The sequence below is a fragment of the Elephantulus edwardii genome, unplaced genomic scaffold (genome assembly GCF_000299155.1).
Source record: "Elephantulus edwardii isolate Elephantulus edwardi_28Jun2011 unplaced genomic scaffold, EleEdw1.0 scaffold00037, whole genome shotgun sequence".
NCBI lineage: Eukaryota > Metazoa > Chordata > Mammalia > Macroscelidea > Macroscelididae > Elephantulus > Elephantulus edwardii.
The window spans coordinates 15,890,900-15,908,504 of NW_006399787.1; the positions used below are offsets into that span (position 1 = coordinate 15,890,900).

At 35.0% G+C, this 17,605-nt stretch overlaps 1 protein-coding gene across 2 annotated transcripts in view; it reads right to left on the minus strand.

Moving 5' to 3' along the window:
- Positions 1 to 17,605, minus strand: part of PCNX (pecanex homolog (Drosophila)) — a 223,353-nt gene that overhangs the window by 74,846 nt on the left and 130,902 nt on the right. The window contains exons 7-11 of one of the 2 annotated variants that reach the window (XM_006884726.1): positions 12,801 to 12,891; positions 10,854 to 10,911; positions 8,321 to 8,523; positions 3,912 to 4,065; positions 2,059 to 2,091 (exon numbers count right to left, since the gene is read on the minus strand). In XM_006884726.1, coding sequence (XP_006884788.1) covers positions 2,059 to 2,091; positions 3,912 to 4,065; positions 8,321 to 8,523; positions 10,854 to 10,911; positions 12,801 to 12,891 — 539 coding nt within the window. Of the gene's footprint in view, positions 1 to 2,058; positions 2,092 to 3,911; positions 4,066 to 8,320; positions 8,539 to 10,853; positions 10,912 to 12,800; positions 12,892 to 17,605 lie in introns of both variants that reach the window. The other variant, XM_006884725.1, reaches the window with a different exon arrangement.

A 17,605-nucleotide genomic window follows, 5' to 3' on the forward strand; every position in this document is an offset into this window, starting at 1 on the left:
TACGCCCTTCCCAATTTTGAAACATGCAGTGTTTCCTTGCTCTGTTCTGACAACTGCCTCTTGGTCTAAGTATAGGTTTCTCATTTGCACGATCAAGTGTTCGGGTATTCCCATTCTTCTCAGAATCAGCCACAGTTTGTTATGATCCACACAGTCAAACGTCTTTGCATAGCCAATGAAACACAGACAGACATTCCTCTGGTAGTCCTCTGATATTCCCTGCTTTCAGCTAGAGCTAAGACACAAATGGAAATGTGTACTCCAAAGTTCAGAGGAGCATTATTCACAATCACAAGAACATGGAAACAGCCCAAATGTCCAACCACAATCGAATGGATTGAGAAATTGGTATATTCACATGATGGAATAATAGACAGCAATCAGGAGCAACAATTTTGAAAATTACCATATAACTTGGGAGAGACTAGAGAACATTATGCTGAGTGAACTAACTCAGTCTCATAAGGACAAATACTGCATAAGATCCTTATTGTAAAAACAGAAAGACAACTGGTAAAATATATTTGGGGGCTCAAGGAGGTCAGGGGTGGGAGTGGAGGGGTGAGAATATGTGGGGTAAATCACGAGGTTATACAATATGGTGAGTGGAATGCAGAGGTGAAGGAAATGGGAAATATCTGTTGGGGATCTGAAAATATGGGGTAATGTTGGATATAGTTTAGTAGTGATTTATTTTACAAAGCATAATGAATGGGAATGATTGTGTGAAGCACAGTGTGAATGAGGGAAGGAGTAAAACATAAATGTATACTACAAAGTTTATATGCAAATCAATATAAAATAAGTATTTTTTTAAAGAGTGAAATTATTAATAGTATTGCATCAATGTTAATGTTCTGACTGTGACTAATTATACTGTAAAAATGTAACAGACCACAACTCATGTGTCAGGTTGTTTTAATGTGAAAGGTAGGTGTTATGTTGGTAGAAGCTATGCCAACAATATTAGCAGGGCATCCTGTGGTGAACAGGCTCAGTGGAGCTTTCGGACCAAGTTACAGTAGAAAGTTGGTTTAATCTGAGAAATCTGCTGATGAAAACCCTGTGGATCACAATAAAATATCGCCTGACATAGTGCCAGAGGATGAACCTCCTATGTTGACAGTCACCCAAATACAGTGGTTTTAACAAGAGACAGAACATATTAACAACCTTGAAACAGGGTAATATTCTGCTCATGTGGTTTTATTCTATTGTACATAACCTGATGGCAACTAACAAATTTTTAAAAAGGTGTACTATCTCTAGTAAACAAACACTGAAGTATTTAGAGGTAAGGGTATCATGAACACAATTCCATTTGAAACAGTTCATAGAAGCACGTATGGTGGGGTGGGAGACAGAAAAATTACTATGAAAATATGGTAAAATGTTAGCATAAAAGAAAATGAGTGAAAAGTATTTGGAATTCTGTATACAACTTGAAATTGTGTTAAAATAAAAAATTAGGTGAAAAATCAATACTTTCATATACTGTTTTATAATTCAATAAACATTCTTATAAAATAATATAATTAGTTGAAAGAAAAATCATTTGCCTCTTCAATTTGTTTGATCCATTTGAAAAAGTTAAGAAAAAACTTTAGCACAGACTGTTGTTAAAGTTCAATTTTTTTTTTTTTTAAAGTTCAATTTTTTTTTTTTAATTGCTTTCTGGTTTTTCTACTAAATTAACAAGCCTGGTTTCTGATCTTCCTACTAAGTAGGTAATTCTTAAACTAGGTCTCAAATGGTATCATAGTTTTACAAGGAATGTATCTTCCAACTTTAAAACTCTGTGAATACTTATTAATTATTATTAAAAATTTACTAGGTAAAAATTATCAAATACATGACCCCTGACTACCTGACTGGTAAAACTATCCTAAAGCAAGCTGTCAAACAATGAATTATTATTCTCATTTCAACTAAGATTTTTAGTCCACAATATAATGGCATTTTATTCCATGCAATAAATCACCTTCTTTTCTAGCAGTATAAATCTTAAGGGCGGGACGTGCTTTGATAGATGCATACAGGAGACGTTATTTGACTTACATGTCTGGGAGAAGAAGAATCTGGTTGAACACTCTAAAAGAAAAAGAGAAGGGCAGATTATACACTGAAATACCGGTAATTTTACAATTACAACTTCAAAGTGCTGTCAACAATTCCATGATTTAAAGAACACCTCCTACATTAGTTTTGTTCCACAGACTAAACAGAAGTTTTTACAATTATTATGGTGGAAAAAACCACTGAGTGTGACATTTCTGCAAGGCATTCTGATATGGCAATGGCAGGAAGATGTACATCATGGCTTGATGTTATTAACCACATATGAATAAAAATACTTAACGTAGAATCTTCCTCACGCAGAAGGACTCCTTTCAGGTAACACGCAGTAACATGGTTAAGCTTAATAGCACAAATATCAGTTCTATCTGCAAATTCCAACTTTACAAAATAATCCAAAGTTCCATGTATGAAATATATCACCTGCATTTTCACATCAAAATGATGTAATTATAAATTATAGCCTTTCAAGAGACTTTATTAATTGCACAGAAATATCTTTCAAAGGCACTTTCTAAATTATGATTCCCTTTCAGACTCATTTCTTATGGCAAACAATTTTAGTGGGATGGCCCATCACCACCCTCTTATCCTTCACTGGATTAATCTCACTAAATCTATCATGTGGTTCCTGTTTCGATGGAAACCTGGTTTAACTCTTTCACCTCTAAAAGCTTATGTTCCTGCCTGTCTTCTTTTTATTCATGACATTATTCTTCTTCTAAACAACTAGATTGAAAAGTCTGTCACCTTTTACCTTTTCTAATCATATGAACCTGAAAGCAGAGGACAAATTCAATGGGATAATGGAGAATAAAGACAGGAAAGACATTTAGATGATTTAAAGCAATAAAAGAACAGATTAAAGTGGTTCCAATAAAAGGAAACAGAGAAGTCAGAATGAAAAATAACTCTTGCACACTGGTATATACCAGGAAATACAACAACATAAGGTTATTTGCTGGTTAAGGACAAAAGAGAAGGAAAGGATCCACTATGACAACAATAGGAAAAATTAGGGTATATGATTTTGTATGGATGGTAGAGTATTTGGTTACACCTGAGGAGATGATGGATTTGTTTCTCCCATTTTTTGAAAGGTCAAAACTGACAGCATTTAGAAGTTTAGAGACAAAAAAAAAAAAAAAGAAGTTTAGGGACATTACTGAATCAATAAAAATATGCATCAAATCTTCTGTTTTCAGTAACTCAAAAGACCATAAACAGTAAGTTTTGGCATTATTATGCATAGCAATGACAGACTTTAATAAATTTGACCTAGAGAATGAGATTGGGAGAGTCACTGTTACTAATTAATTAAAATGAAGCTTCAAGAATGTCTTTCTTTTTTTCACAAATGCCCAAATACTTTCTTTCAATACCAAGAAAGAATATTTGTTGTTGTTTTTATTACGTGCAGTCGAGTTGAGTATGACCCACCATGACCCTATGAATAACAGATCTGAACCCTCTCCTATCCTGTGCCATCCTCAAAATCTCTGATAGACTTGGGTCCACTGCTGCAGTCACTGTGTCAATCCACACACGTGAGGGTCTTCCGCTCTTTCACTGACTCTTCACCTTTCCACACATGATGTCCCGCTCCAAGGAATAGCCTCTCCTAGCAACATGCCCAAAGTATGTGAGATGAAACTTTATTAACTTTGCCTCCAAGGATATTTAGGAAGCTACTGTATATCATTATTTTTTTCTAAGCTTATTTTCCAATTTTTTTGTTTGTACCCAGTGTCTACGACATCCTTTAACAAATGATGTGAAGCCTGCCTTTCCACACTAGAGTTGATCCCTAGTGTGAAAAGGAGAGATACTGGTACCTTGAGCAGTGAGTACTGGCAGCTGGCTATCACCAAGCAGAACTGGAAGACCCAAATGTCTCTGAAAAATCCTTGGATGAGAAGAATAGATCCCAAAAAAGCCACAAGAATAGCCAGGATAACAGCTAACACATTTTCCAGGATTTCACGATTTCTGTAGACAGAAAAACTGATGAATATGTACATCATAAAGAGAAGACGTTCACCAAAGTTTGTTGAAAGAGCAAGATAACAAGATAAAGCTCATAATATAATTGCTGATATGACACTGTAGTACTAGACTGGAACATGTTTGGGGTTTTTTTTTTAAGAGTTGCTTTACTGGTTTTTATTTCTTTTTAATGTGGTAAAAGATATTGATCAATTCAACAATTTTTACATATAATGTTAGCCTAAATGTTGGCTTTTTTTTAGCAATTAGTTAGCCCCCTCCTGGTCTCCAGCTACCTTAACTGCAGATACATGGTCTTGCAAATCAGCGTCAGTGGTGGGACTAAGAGAAAGAATGCTCCCCACACTGAGGCAGCAAGACTTGAGGCAAGCAAGCCTTTGGTGGCAAGACCCTGTTGAGATAAAGACCCTGGTGGTGAAGACACTGTGGCACTGCTGTAGACAAACAGGGGCAAGGTGTGACCGAGGCATCTTGTATCTGTGCTGGCCACAGTTAAAGGCTTGGCTGTTCTTACTGGATGTTTGAAGGAGAAACTGATTTAGGCAAACCTTGCTGGATGATTTGGTTATAACTACCCTGAGGCAAACCCTGCTGGATGATTTGTATTTGACTGCTGAACTGAAACCAGAACCTGGACTTCTTGATGAATTGTGCCTTGGAACTTCTGGGCTAAACTCTGGACAATATCAGGTCATATTCTTAGCCTCTCCCACTCACATCCCTAATAAACTCCTATGAGTCTGTGAGTCAATGAATAAATAAACCTCTTGCCACTTCTGGGGCTCTACAGGCACCATGGGGCTGGGTTATCTGCTTTCTGCTCTGGGGTAGTGAGGAGCTGTGCCAGTTTTACTCCCTATGGCCCTTGCAGAGAGATGCTAATGGCCCTGGGTCCCTATGGCTCATTTTAACGGCCCTGAGTCCCTATGGCTCATTTTCTCCTCTTTAAATACACAGGATAGGGCAATATTTTGATCTTTTGTTTATAGGGTCATTATGAGTTCTAGTCAACTCAACAACACCTAAGAGTCATTGTCTGTAGAATTTGTTGTGATGTCACATCTCACAAACATGGTATTAGGAAGCTGTATCTTTTCTTTTTGTGCCTTAATCAGCCTAAGGACAGTCAATATAAGTAGTTTCTTTGGTTTTATAACTTTCTTCTTTCTGATTATTTTGGGCTTAATTTTTGCTTTTCTTTTTCTAGTTTCTCAAGGTGGAAGATGAAGCCCTGACTGGACACCTTTCTTGTTTTCTAATGTAGTTTATAAATGTTATAAACTTTCCTAAGTACTGTCTTAAGTGGCATTCCAAAGATTTTGATAGGCTGTTTTTCTTTTCAATCAGGTCAAAATATTTTCCAACTTACCTCTTGACTTCTTCCATCTATAGGTAATTGAGAAATGATAGTTTCCAATCATTGGAAAATTTGCAAGTATTTTTAAAAGGTAACCAATGTATCATTTAATTCCACTGTGGTCAGAGAACATAATATGTATGACCTAATACTTTCAAATGTATTAAAATGTGTTTTATGGCCCAGAACATGATCTATCTTTGTAAAGACACTATGTGCTCTTAATAATGTTCATTCTACTCTTAGAGAGAAGTCACTATAACCTCTCAAGACAACAGGTAATTCTGTTCAAGTCTATTATATCCTTGCTAATTTTGTACATACATATTCTATCAATTATTGATAAGGATGTGGTAAAATAGACTATAATTGTCGATTTGTCTTTTCCCTTTCTATTTGTTAACTCTATGAAAGAGCAGCAGTTCAAACCTACCAGCTGCTCCTCGGGAGAAAGAGAAGTAGTTTCTTTCCTATAAGGATTAACTACCTCAGAAACCCAGTGGAGGGAAGCTGTGAGTCTAATCAACTCTATAGCAGTGGTTTAGTTTTGGTTTATTTCATGTATTTTGAAGTTCTGTTATTAGATATATTTGGGATTATTTGTCTTAGTTATTTGTTGGCTTCCTTTAGCATTATGAAGTAGCCTTCTTTATCCTTAGTAATATTTTTTTGCTTAAAATCTACTTTGTCTGGTATTAATATAGATGAGCACTGCAGCTTTTATTTTTTAAATTTTTAAAAATACTTTTAAAAAATTTAGTATTTATTTATTATTGCACATTTTCTCTCCCCTTCCCCCCAAAATGCCTCCCTTGTTCCAAACTGTTCTCATACATACACACGGCAACTTTTTAAAAACAATTATGAGTGTTAGCATGAAATGTCTTTTAATGGTTTCTTACTTTTAATTTAATGCTGGGAAGGGTGGAGAACTGGCAAAGGAGAGGAAGACCCTCAACCAGGTAGACTGACACAGTGACTGCGGCAATGGGCTCTTGATCTTTTGTTCATAGGATCACTATAAATCATACTTGACTTGGCAGCACCTAACAATAACAACTTTTCATTTCCTTGGTCTTTATATTTAAGTGCATTTCTTGTAGTCAGTATACTGTTGAGTCTTACTTTTCTATACAATCTGATAATTTCTGACTATCACCTTGTTATTTCTTTTCTTGTTAACCTAGTTTTAATTTTTTTTTTACTTAGATTTATACCTTTTTTGGCTCATTAGCTATAAACTCTTTCATTGTTTTAGTGGCTACTTTAGGGTTTATAGCATCTACCTTGTCAGTCTATCATCAAGTGATACTACACTACTTCACATGTTAAGATTTTTGCAGTAGTGTATTTCTCCACTCAGTTTTTATGATACTAGAATAACACATTTCATTTTTAGAAAAATTACTCATTTTATGCCTTTTTTTTAGAAAAGAAATGTTTTTTCTCTGACAGCTTTAAGAATTTTATCATTGATTTTATGTAATGTTCCCTAGTGTGATTTTACTTGCTTTTTTTTGTATGCCTGAAATTCACTGTGACTTTGGCTGTAGGCATTTACATTTTCATCAAATTTGGGAATTTTTTTATGCCATTATTTTTGCAAAACACATCCCCCTACCTTCCATTTTCATTTTATGCTCTTTTAATTGGACAGTAGAAAAATTCTACCCACTCTCTCCTATTTTATTTTGGAGACATTCTAATGAATGATAAGGCTTCAAACTCATTAACATTTTCTTTACTAATGTCTAATCTCTCATTAATACTATCTACTAGTATTTTTCATATAAAGATGTCAGATTTTTAATTTTTATTCTCTCTTCTATACCTCTGTTGCTGTTGTTGTTGTTATGTGCCATTGGGTCATTTGTGACTAATAGTGACCCCATGTACAACAGCCCTAAACCCTACTCTGTCCTGTGCCAATCTCACTGTCTCCAACACACCCACCCCAATACCCTAGTCACTGAATCAATCTGCTGCATAGAGGGCCTTCCCCTCCTGCGCTGTCTCTCCACCCTCCCAAGCATGATGTCCCTCTCCAAGGACTGGTTCCTCCTTGATACATGTCCAAAGTATGTTAGACGAAGCCTCAGAATCCTTGCCTCCAAGGAGCCACCCAGTTTAACCCTCTCAAGGATGAACTTGTTTGTTTTCTTAGTAGTCCATGGTACATTCAATACTCTTCTCCATGTCTCTCTCTATTTAACCTTTTAAAGATAAAGAAGGTGTTACAGCTATTTTAATACTTCTGTTGGTAATGTTAACATTATCTATCAGTTACAGATTGGTTCTGGCCAGTTATTTTCCTTATTATGATTTATTTTGTCCTAATTTTAAAACTTGTTTTCCTGCCTCTTTGTAACCCAATTATTGATATGGCTGCCAGACACTGTTAATGCTCCTTTATTGAGTTCTGAACATTTCTGAACTTCTGTATATAATTTTGTCCCGGAGTGGTCTACGTGCTTGATTTACTCAACTGCTTAACCAAAAGTTCTGAGATTGAGCATATACCCCAGGGTCCTTTAGAAGCAAACCCTGACAAGCTATCTCAAAAACAGCAGCACTGAAAATCCTATGGTGCACGTTATTACTCTGATACACCTGAGCTACACACACATCAGAATTCACTCATCAGTTTTACAAATCCTTTAGAGCATTGTTAAATGACTTAAAAGCAGGAGGATGGGCAACCTCCTCCTGTGTAATTAAAGCGCCTCTGAAAACCCACTGGAGGGGCAACTATGAGTCAGTTCTGACTCACTGATACACAACAACAGCAACAACATAACAATGAGGTAAAAATCACAATGAGTAATTACTGATATGTCAATTAAAATTTCACTTATCTTTAATATCACACTATATTCTCACCTATCAAAGAGGGCCAAAAGTGTAAGTCTGTCAAAGTTAATGCCAATCCATAGTTGGGGCAGGATCCAAAAACGGTAATAGTGTTTAATCTTTTGGGCAGCTTCTTCTGTTGGACCGTATGTTGCTGCCAAATCAGGACTGAGATCAATGTCCTGTTGTTCCAACAAATCTGTGTCGATGGTCAATAATCTATTCAATCGAATCTGTGGAAGAGAGAGCTAAAACAAAGTCAGCACTGAAAGGTTTGTAATATCTTTAACAAATTTAAAAGTTCCTCAATCATCTGGTAGGCTGTCTAAAACCCCTCATTGCAACACACACCTGTGCCTATGTTATGACCATCAGAAACTCTAGAAGGTACCAATGGGAAGTACACTTAAAAGCAAACAAACCTTGTAGAAAAATTTCATTAGGAAAAGAGTTTGAAGTCTTAAGATTTTATGAAGTATGTGGTTTGTGAATCACTGGTGGCTACTTTATTCTTTTCTATTTGTCAAGTTCAGCTCTTTGCACATTATAATACTTTGCTTTGTCTTACCAAGCTGTTCTTTGAAATCTTCTGCTCATCTCTTTTATATCAGCATTTCTTCACTTTGTTTTGGTTTCTTGACACTCTAGTGCTATTTTCAGAGTCTCTTGTGATACTCATTTTGATCTTTCCTTACTCCTCTGTCTTTGTAATGGCATTTTGCATTCTTCATGAATTACATCTTTGATGTCATCTCACAACTCATCTGATCTTCAATCCTTAGTATTTAATGTCTCAAAGTTATTTTTCAGATGAATTTTAAATCCAAGTGGAATAGACTCAAGGTCCTCTTTTGGCTCTTGTAGACTCACTTTACTTTTCTTCAACTTCAATTTAAACTTGCCCCTAAGTAATTGATGGTCTGTTCTACAGTCAGCACCTGGCCTGCTGACTGCTGATACTGAGCTTCACCAGAGATTCTTTCCACAGATGTAGTCAATCTGATTCATTTTCATATTTTTGCTTCAGTATATCAATGCAAATCTGGTGGATCAATCTGGCTCGGTTCTACCTTGACAGGACATAGCAACCCTAGTAACAATATTAACAAAGTTCTGGTGACTTAGCTAGGGGTCAGGAATTACCTTGCCAATGGTACACAATTCGAATCGACCAGTTGCTTCGTGAGAGAAAGATGTACAATCTCCTCTTGTGTGATTCATGTGTGTGTGTTGATTACTTTTGAGTCGAGCACGACTCATAGTGACCCTATGAACAAAAAGGCTTGACGCCCCTCTACAACTATCGACATTTATCAAAGTTCATAGGGTTTCCAGAGGTATGTTATTTAGGAAGTGGATGCCATTCCTGCTTCCAAAACCCATTAGAAGGTAAATTATAATTTGATTCTGACTCATTGTACAGAACCACAATATATTGAGGACATACAACAACAGAGTTTCCAAAGGACTCTTAGCAGTGTATACATTATATCAGGCTTCTAACTAAAAGGCAGGAATTCACTAGCTGCTCCATAAGAGAAAGACGAGCAGTCTCCTATAAAGATTTACAGCTTAGGAAACCCAATAGAGAATTGTTTTGGAACTGATAAAAGCAATGAGTTTGATTTTGGTTTAGATCTTTTCCAGAAATATACTTCAGCAAAGAAAGGCATCCAATTTGTATTGTTCAGGCAATTTACTTGAGGGTACTCAAGAATCCCTAAGAACTGGCAATATGTCCCAAAACATGTTTTATTATCTTGTATGTTAAGGATTTCCAATCTTGACACTACTGATACTGTGGGCTAGATAATTCTTCATTGTGGGTGGCTGTCTTGCATGCTGTAGCATATTTAACAGTATCCCTGGCCTCTACTCACTAGATACTTGTAATATCCCAATAATTTGACAACCAAAAATGCCTCCAACTGCCAAATATCTGTGAGCTGAAAATTACTGCTCTATGCCGTCATAAATGTAATTTCAAAAAACCTTAATCACAACCCATCAACTCTGGGGAACTACTAGCAATCCATCCTTTTGACATTAGATTTAATAATATTTGTTGTTTATGAGGATTCCATCTTTTTATTTCTTCCAATTTGACTGTAAAGGCAGCCTTATCTTTCTACAATCTATCCACAATATCTCATATGGCATTTTTTATATAGTCATGTCCTTACTAACCCACTCACACTGGTTTAAGAATCCTCAATAATTAAGCGATGGTTGAGTAATGGACCAAAACTTAATATTCAAAGTAAGGGTTTAAAATGGTAACAATTAAAAGTGGCATGCCCAGAATATAAATTGGTAAATAAATACACCACACAGCACTAACCCATAATTACTGACTTACATGTCCTTTATTTATTTAATTAAATATAATTAAACTTCCTAGTGTTTATTTTATGTATTCCTTTCTTTCAGGACTTAACAGAAAAGATAATTCTGCCACAGTTTTAAAAAACTGGTATTTTACAACACCTTAACTTTTTATGACTTTTTAATTGCTACTTAATCTAAATATCTATCATTTTACAAAAAATGAACGAAAACCTACCACATCGTGTGGATAAAATCGAACTGAGGTAGAACTGGATACATGCGAATCCGTGTCACTGCAATGAATTGAAAAAAACTTTAGGAACAGTTTATCAAATAATAGAAAGAAAGTAAAGACTTTAATAAGTAGATACTATTTACATGGTCTTCATTTTTTCATATAATCTTCAACACACAAAACAGCAATTTCTAAAAATTGTGATTAAGAACAAAAGCTAATAGGCCACTGTCCCTATGTTCTCAAACTCTAACTGAATGAGAGTCTTGGACAACTTCAGTAACTTCTTTGTACTTTAGTATCCTCATCAGTAGCATAAAAGAATTGTGTCAAAAGATTCTTGTGGGAGTATTTCAATGAGGTAATCCAAAGGAATCAATAGATATTTGCCTGGAACCAGCAAATTCATATTCAATTTAAGCTGTAATAACTTACAACATGACACTCCAGCTTCCATAATATAATCAAGTTTAGTTTTCAAAATGTTGAAGGCTTTGACCACGTATGTAGTAACTTCTCTCTGAATTATACTGTTGGTACTGTGCCGTGGAGTTGGAAGTGACTTATAGCAGACCCTCTGGCAGGTTTTCTGAGGGAGTAAATTGCACGGGAGGAGACTGCCCATCCTTCTCTGGTGGAGCTGCTGGTGGATTCCATGTGCCTTGGTGACTGCAGCACAGCTTCTTACCAGTAGGCCACCAGAGCTCCCTAAATTATTACTGGGAGAAGGACATAATAATTAAGACTTTCAATTTTCCCATTCCCATATTGTTTCCAACGAAAAGATTCTTAATTATTAAAAAAATCATTTGACACTCTAGCTAGTATTTTTGAAAGAGAGAATCCAGAGGCTCAAGTAAGAGTTTAAAGGTCACAGTTTCCGAAATACTCTATCTTTAAGGAATCCTGAACAGAATGAATACAAGATCCTTTTATTTCAAATGGCCCCCAAAACTCAAAAATGATGTAAACAGCCTAGAGAAAATTAGCATTCAAAATGAGCCTATTTTTAGAAAATGGTGTTGAAATAAGAATCAGCTTTACTATTATAGGGAATAAAATTAATTTTACTTGAAAAAATTAACAAAAAAAGCAACTTCAATAGATGAACACTAAAATTAAAAATTTTAAAAATAGAGCTGCAACATATTGTAAAACAGAACTGCAGGTTACATGATCATGGAGCTCTGCAGGCGTAGCTCATAGGGAGCTGCAATTCTGACTTAAAGGCAGCGCCTCCCTGGCGATCACATACACCAGCAGCTCCAGAAAAGGACGATGCACAGTCTCCTCTCCTGTTATTTACAGCCTCCCGAAAACCCAGTCGAGAATCAGGCCCGAGTCTGTTCAGACTTGATGGCAATGTCAGAGAGGTATATGATCAAAATGTCCTATTTTTTTTAAATCCTAATTTCTGCATCATCTTATGTAATTCTTTCTTAAGGAAAAGCAACAAAAGTAACTAAATGTAATAATACAAAATATATACTTTAAGAAATCCCTATTTTTTTTTTCCAAAAGAAAATAAACCTGGTTGATCATGTAAAGAGCAACTTGACCAAAACACTTAGGAATAAAATTTTCAAATTCTATAAAAGAAAACTAACTATGAGTTTCAATTCAAATGTACCATTACTGTTCTGACAAGCTTTCATGAAATTTATGGTTAAATCTGAAATTGTGGGAAAACTGTTCTAATATGAGATCTCTATCAAACCTTAATTTGTTTTTAAAGACAGATTCGCTTTTTAAAATTTTTTTTAAAGTTTTCTTTTTTTCTACAACACAAAAGCTCTAATTTTTTGGGAAAAGTGCACTATGACATATTATTTAACCCAAATATAAAACATGTTTTCAAAATAACTTTTCTATTTCAGGTCTTCAAAATTTTAAGCATGTTAAGTACATGCAAGTACACACACATCCCTGATATAACTTCAGACATACCAGATATTGGATGTTCTTCTTGCTGCGGGTTCAAAGTTCACAAGTGACATATCACAGCCACCAGTCTCATAGAGCGTAGATGAGAACTTACCTAGTAAAGAAATGATGTTTTTAAAAATCCATTAGAATCCTCGGAATTTCTCCTTTATTAAATTTTTTTTACTAAATTTCATTGTTGATACAGTTTTAAAAGCTGAACTAACATCCCCCCCCCCATATATTTTTACAGTAGTTAGTTGAATAAAGTGAACTGAAAAGAAAAGCTGAACAGTGGGGTAAAAAGTCAACATATACACATAATTACGTGTTAAAAGTAAAGGATTTAAGTCAGCTTTGTAATATGAATTTCAATCTCTTTTCCCTTCCCAGCCCATTCAAAATCCAACTAATCATATAAATGGATTGAATTCTCTTTTCTTTCACCTGACTATAAGTGGTGAATGACTATTTCCAAAGTTGCTTTAATTTTGAGGTAGTTAAAAAAACTATGAACTCAAACTGCAATATGACCAAATGGTAGAACTGTCTCTTAGGTTCTATTTTTAAGAAAGAAAAAAAAAGCATTGAAACAGATCTTTAAAAATTCATTAAATTATACAGGCTGTAAATATGTTGCTATTTATTATGATACTTTATGAGTCTTACAAGTTGTATGATTCTAAAACAAGAGCTTTATAAAAAAAATACAATAGCAATTGTTATAACCTAAAAATTAATAAAAAGTTTACAAATTACATTCATTTATAATAGAATTCCAAAAAATACAAGTTAAAAGAATTCTCTATCAATTCACAAAAATAAAATTATTCCTCGGGACGGAATGTAAAAGAGCTAGATATTGCCTGAAATCCATTCTCTGAGGACGCATGGGAGCCATTAAGGAGAGTGAATACATCAATGAACACGGGTCTCCAGAAGGGCAATGAGATTAAGGATATAACCCTGAGACTATTTCAGTCTGGTCTAGGCAGCTTTTTGAGGGTTAATGCTTTTGTTTTATTAGCAAAAATTAGTGAAGATATAAATACAAAGTACTTGAAAGGACGATTTCAACTTGATTGGAGAGTTAACACCTGATTTCTCTTACATGTCTACAATGTAAACAGCTCATATTAAAGGTTTTTATTTAAGTGGAAAATTAGAAAACTGGCTACAAAAAAATAAGGTGAGGGTAGCAATTTTAATATAACCAGGGTTTTATGGAACATTACAAGCAATCTTTCTGAGGGGGCATTTTATTAGTATTATTTGAGTATCTGTTTATGAGTCATAAGAAAAACTTCTTTATAAAGGGACCTATAAAGGTCTTTGTGCTATTTGGTAGAGAGTTCTATTGGCACAGTCTACAGGGAGAAAGAGGGACAATCTTCTCCCACATAATTTCAAACTAACTGCTGATGGAACTGACTCACAGCTGCCAACCTTTATGTGAGCAACACAGCTCTCTGCAGACTGTGCCACCACATCAAATTCACAGATTTACAGTTTCCAAAAATGCACTCGATGGTCAGCTATGAGTTGGTTCCAACTATATGGCAATGTGACTGAAGGTTTTTTATTCTGTATAAGTGAACCACTCAATCTCAAGGTAATAAGCGCCTTGACAAGTTGGAAAAAACTCTACGTGAAATGCTCAGTTTACCTGATTATTTTTAGCAAATACCTAAGACTTTGCATTTTCTCCCATTTTAAGAGATGATTCACTCAATACCTTCAACAGAAACTCGATTAATGAACTAAAAGATTTAAAGCTACCAAACTGGCTACTCCTTTACAACTATTATTCAAACGGTTTTTGGTGTAATAGGAAAGGGTGCAGAAATTGTCAGTAAAGAAAAAGATAATAAAAATAGTGTGGCTCAAGTGAGATTTTAAAATTATTTTTAAATTGTTATTTGTTATGCTCTGTGCTTCATTTATGAGTCATTCTTAAGGGCTGGCAGTACTTTTAAATTTAAGTTAATAGAAAAAAATCTAATCTAAATCACTATGAGCATAAATTAATTATAAATTCCTATTTAATACCTAAATCATAGCTTAGAGGGCTGGCTGTAGTGATCAAGTCAAATAAGAATGGAATAATCTTAAAAGCTAATAACATATTTTGTTTTGTACATGGATAAGTTAATTCTAAATTCAATATGATTAAAATTATTTCAGTATATTCTGAGTACTTAAGATTCCATTAAGGTTTTTTTTAATATAATTAAGTCTTGTTCCTGGTATATGGAAAAAAATACTTATATACAACTGAAAGTAACTATTAGTCTTTGCAATTTTTAAAGGGGGGGAAGGAATATTTTAGGTCATTAATAATACCACTTAACTGCCTTTCACCAGAGGGACCTCTGGTGGCCTGGTGGCAAGAAGTCGTGCTGTAATCCTGAAGGCAAGTAGATGGGCAATCTCAAGTCCCATGCAATTAACTGTGTCTGAAACGCACTGGAGGGCCAGCTATGGGTCGGTTACAACTCAGTGCTACACAGCAATGTACTGTCTTTCACAGATGCTGTTAAGTACTGTCGAGCCAAGTACAACTCAAAGCAATCCAATGAACAAGAGACCCTGTCCTATCCTGTGCCATTCCTCGTTATCTTCATGCATATATATGTAGTATTAAACATACATAGAAACAGCAGTATTTCAGGTAAATATAAAGTACATCAAAAAAAGCTCTTCTAGGCAGAAAGTAAATTGGAAAAACTGGGTCATTTTATTACCACATAAAACTACGTTTGAATTCTTCTATACAAAACAATGACTAACAAGTAATAAAATCTGGAAATAAAATCAGAAGCACAAGATGTGCCTCAAAAAGAAAAAGGCAGCTATGATTTTACCAGATGTGGTATGACCTCGACAGTATTTTTGTGCTTTTGTTTCTCTAGTAAAAGTTAAGGAGCATCATCATGTTCAGGCTTTTATGAACACCCCAGGAACTTGAGCAAACAAAATTATTGCAGCACTCTCTGGTATATTTCTGACTTAATTTCACTATAACAACACATTGTGTGTGCCTCTTCTATCTTTGAGTTGGGCAACTTACAGTATAGCTAAAAACCAAACAAACCAACCTCCCACCTCACTGCCATCAAATTAGAATGGAGTCCTAGGTGACTGACCCTCTCTAGCTTTTGGAGGCTGTGAATTACATGGGAGAAGACTGCTCATCTTTCTCCCGTGAGCCACTGGTGAATCTGAGCCTCCAGGGAGATGCACCCTAGGGAGTGAGCAGTACCACTCAGTATAAGCTACACCACCAGAGCCCCATCACAGCACGCCAGAAATAACACATTTTATGTAGAAGGTAAACAACTCAGAAAAAAAATACCAAAACTAATTAGTTTCATTAAAAGATTAATGATTTTATATATAGGAATATAATAAACTACTAAATGAAGCTTCAAAAGAAATAAAAAGTATAAAAAAGTATATATTGCTATTGGCTTATAAACCTTATATAGCTTGAATTAGTATATGTCTTAATAGCAAACAACAGCATGGCACATACTAAAACCGTACTCATAATCAACTTTTGGTTCTAAACTTCTGTTATTAGTAGTTGTATTTTAACATTAGCCTGAATTAAGAAGATTTCCATTTAAATAATATTTTATGAATAGGAGAGAATGAGAGATAATTAAGAGAAATTGTGAAGGGAATGGTAAGAAAAGATGACTATATATTGCCTGGCAACAGCAAAAGGCAAGACATTTGGAAATGGATATACTTTATTGCTATGGCCCCCCATTCTCATTTCGACCTAGAGCTACAAGTCTTAACTCATCATAAGATTCCACTCCAGCTGCTTAATCCTCAGATCAATGGAACCTTCTAAAAGTGGATGTACACGTTCCTATTCTGCTATGATTTCACCTTCCAATTTCCTTTTATTTCAAATAGATAAGTGGACCTTGTCTTGGTAAAGGAATGCCCTCATTTCATATGAGAGAGACAAGAGTACCTTATCTAGGTAAAGCAATTCTTAACAATGAATGATATTGATGGCACCAATATTAATAAGGTAAACAAGGCAAAACAAAGGAGAAAATATGGCAACTTTGTATGTGACAAATGAGTTGCACAGAAAATGTCTAAGAATTTTTATATACAGCTCAATAATACAGAAATATATGTCTATCATGGGCAAAAATTTGGGCTCATTTGGCCCCTAAATAGATCAAAAGATGCTCATCGTCAATCATACAAATTGAAGCCACAATGAGATACTACTATACACCAATTGGGGCTAAAACTTGAAAGATCAGTTAAGACCTAGTGTTGCCAAGAACAGGAACAAATGGAATTCACAAACACTGTTGGTGAAAATGTGAAGCTGTTTTTGAAAATCATTTAGCAATTTGACTCACAAGAGAAATTAAGTAAAACCAACACCAACATCCACTAGTTAGTGAACGTATTAACAATATATAGCAGGTTCTTCCACAGAATATTATCCCACACTAACAGAACAAATTACTAATATGTGCATATGGATGTTGTGCCCAAGGACTGGCAAGAAGGAGGAGTGAGGAACTCTGGTTTAAAAGTATTCAGTTTCTCCTGAGGCACTAAAAGTCTTTCAAAAATGGATGGCGAAGATAGCTGCAAAACATGATAAATAAAATTAATACTAATAAATTGTGTATAATACATTAAAATGGCAAAAATGGAATGTTTTGTGATATATATAATTTTTACTATAATAAAATTATTTTTAAAACTAATTGTGAGGAGAGACCGGTCCTTGGAGAGGGACATCATGCTTGGGAGGGTGGAGGGACAGCGCAGGAGAGGAAGGCCCT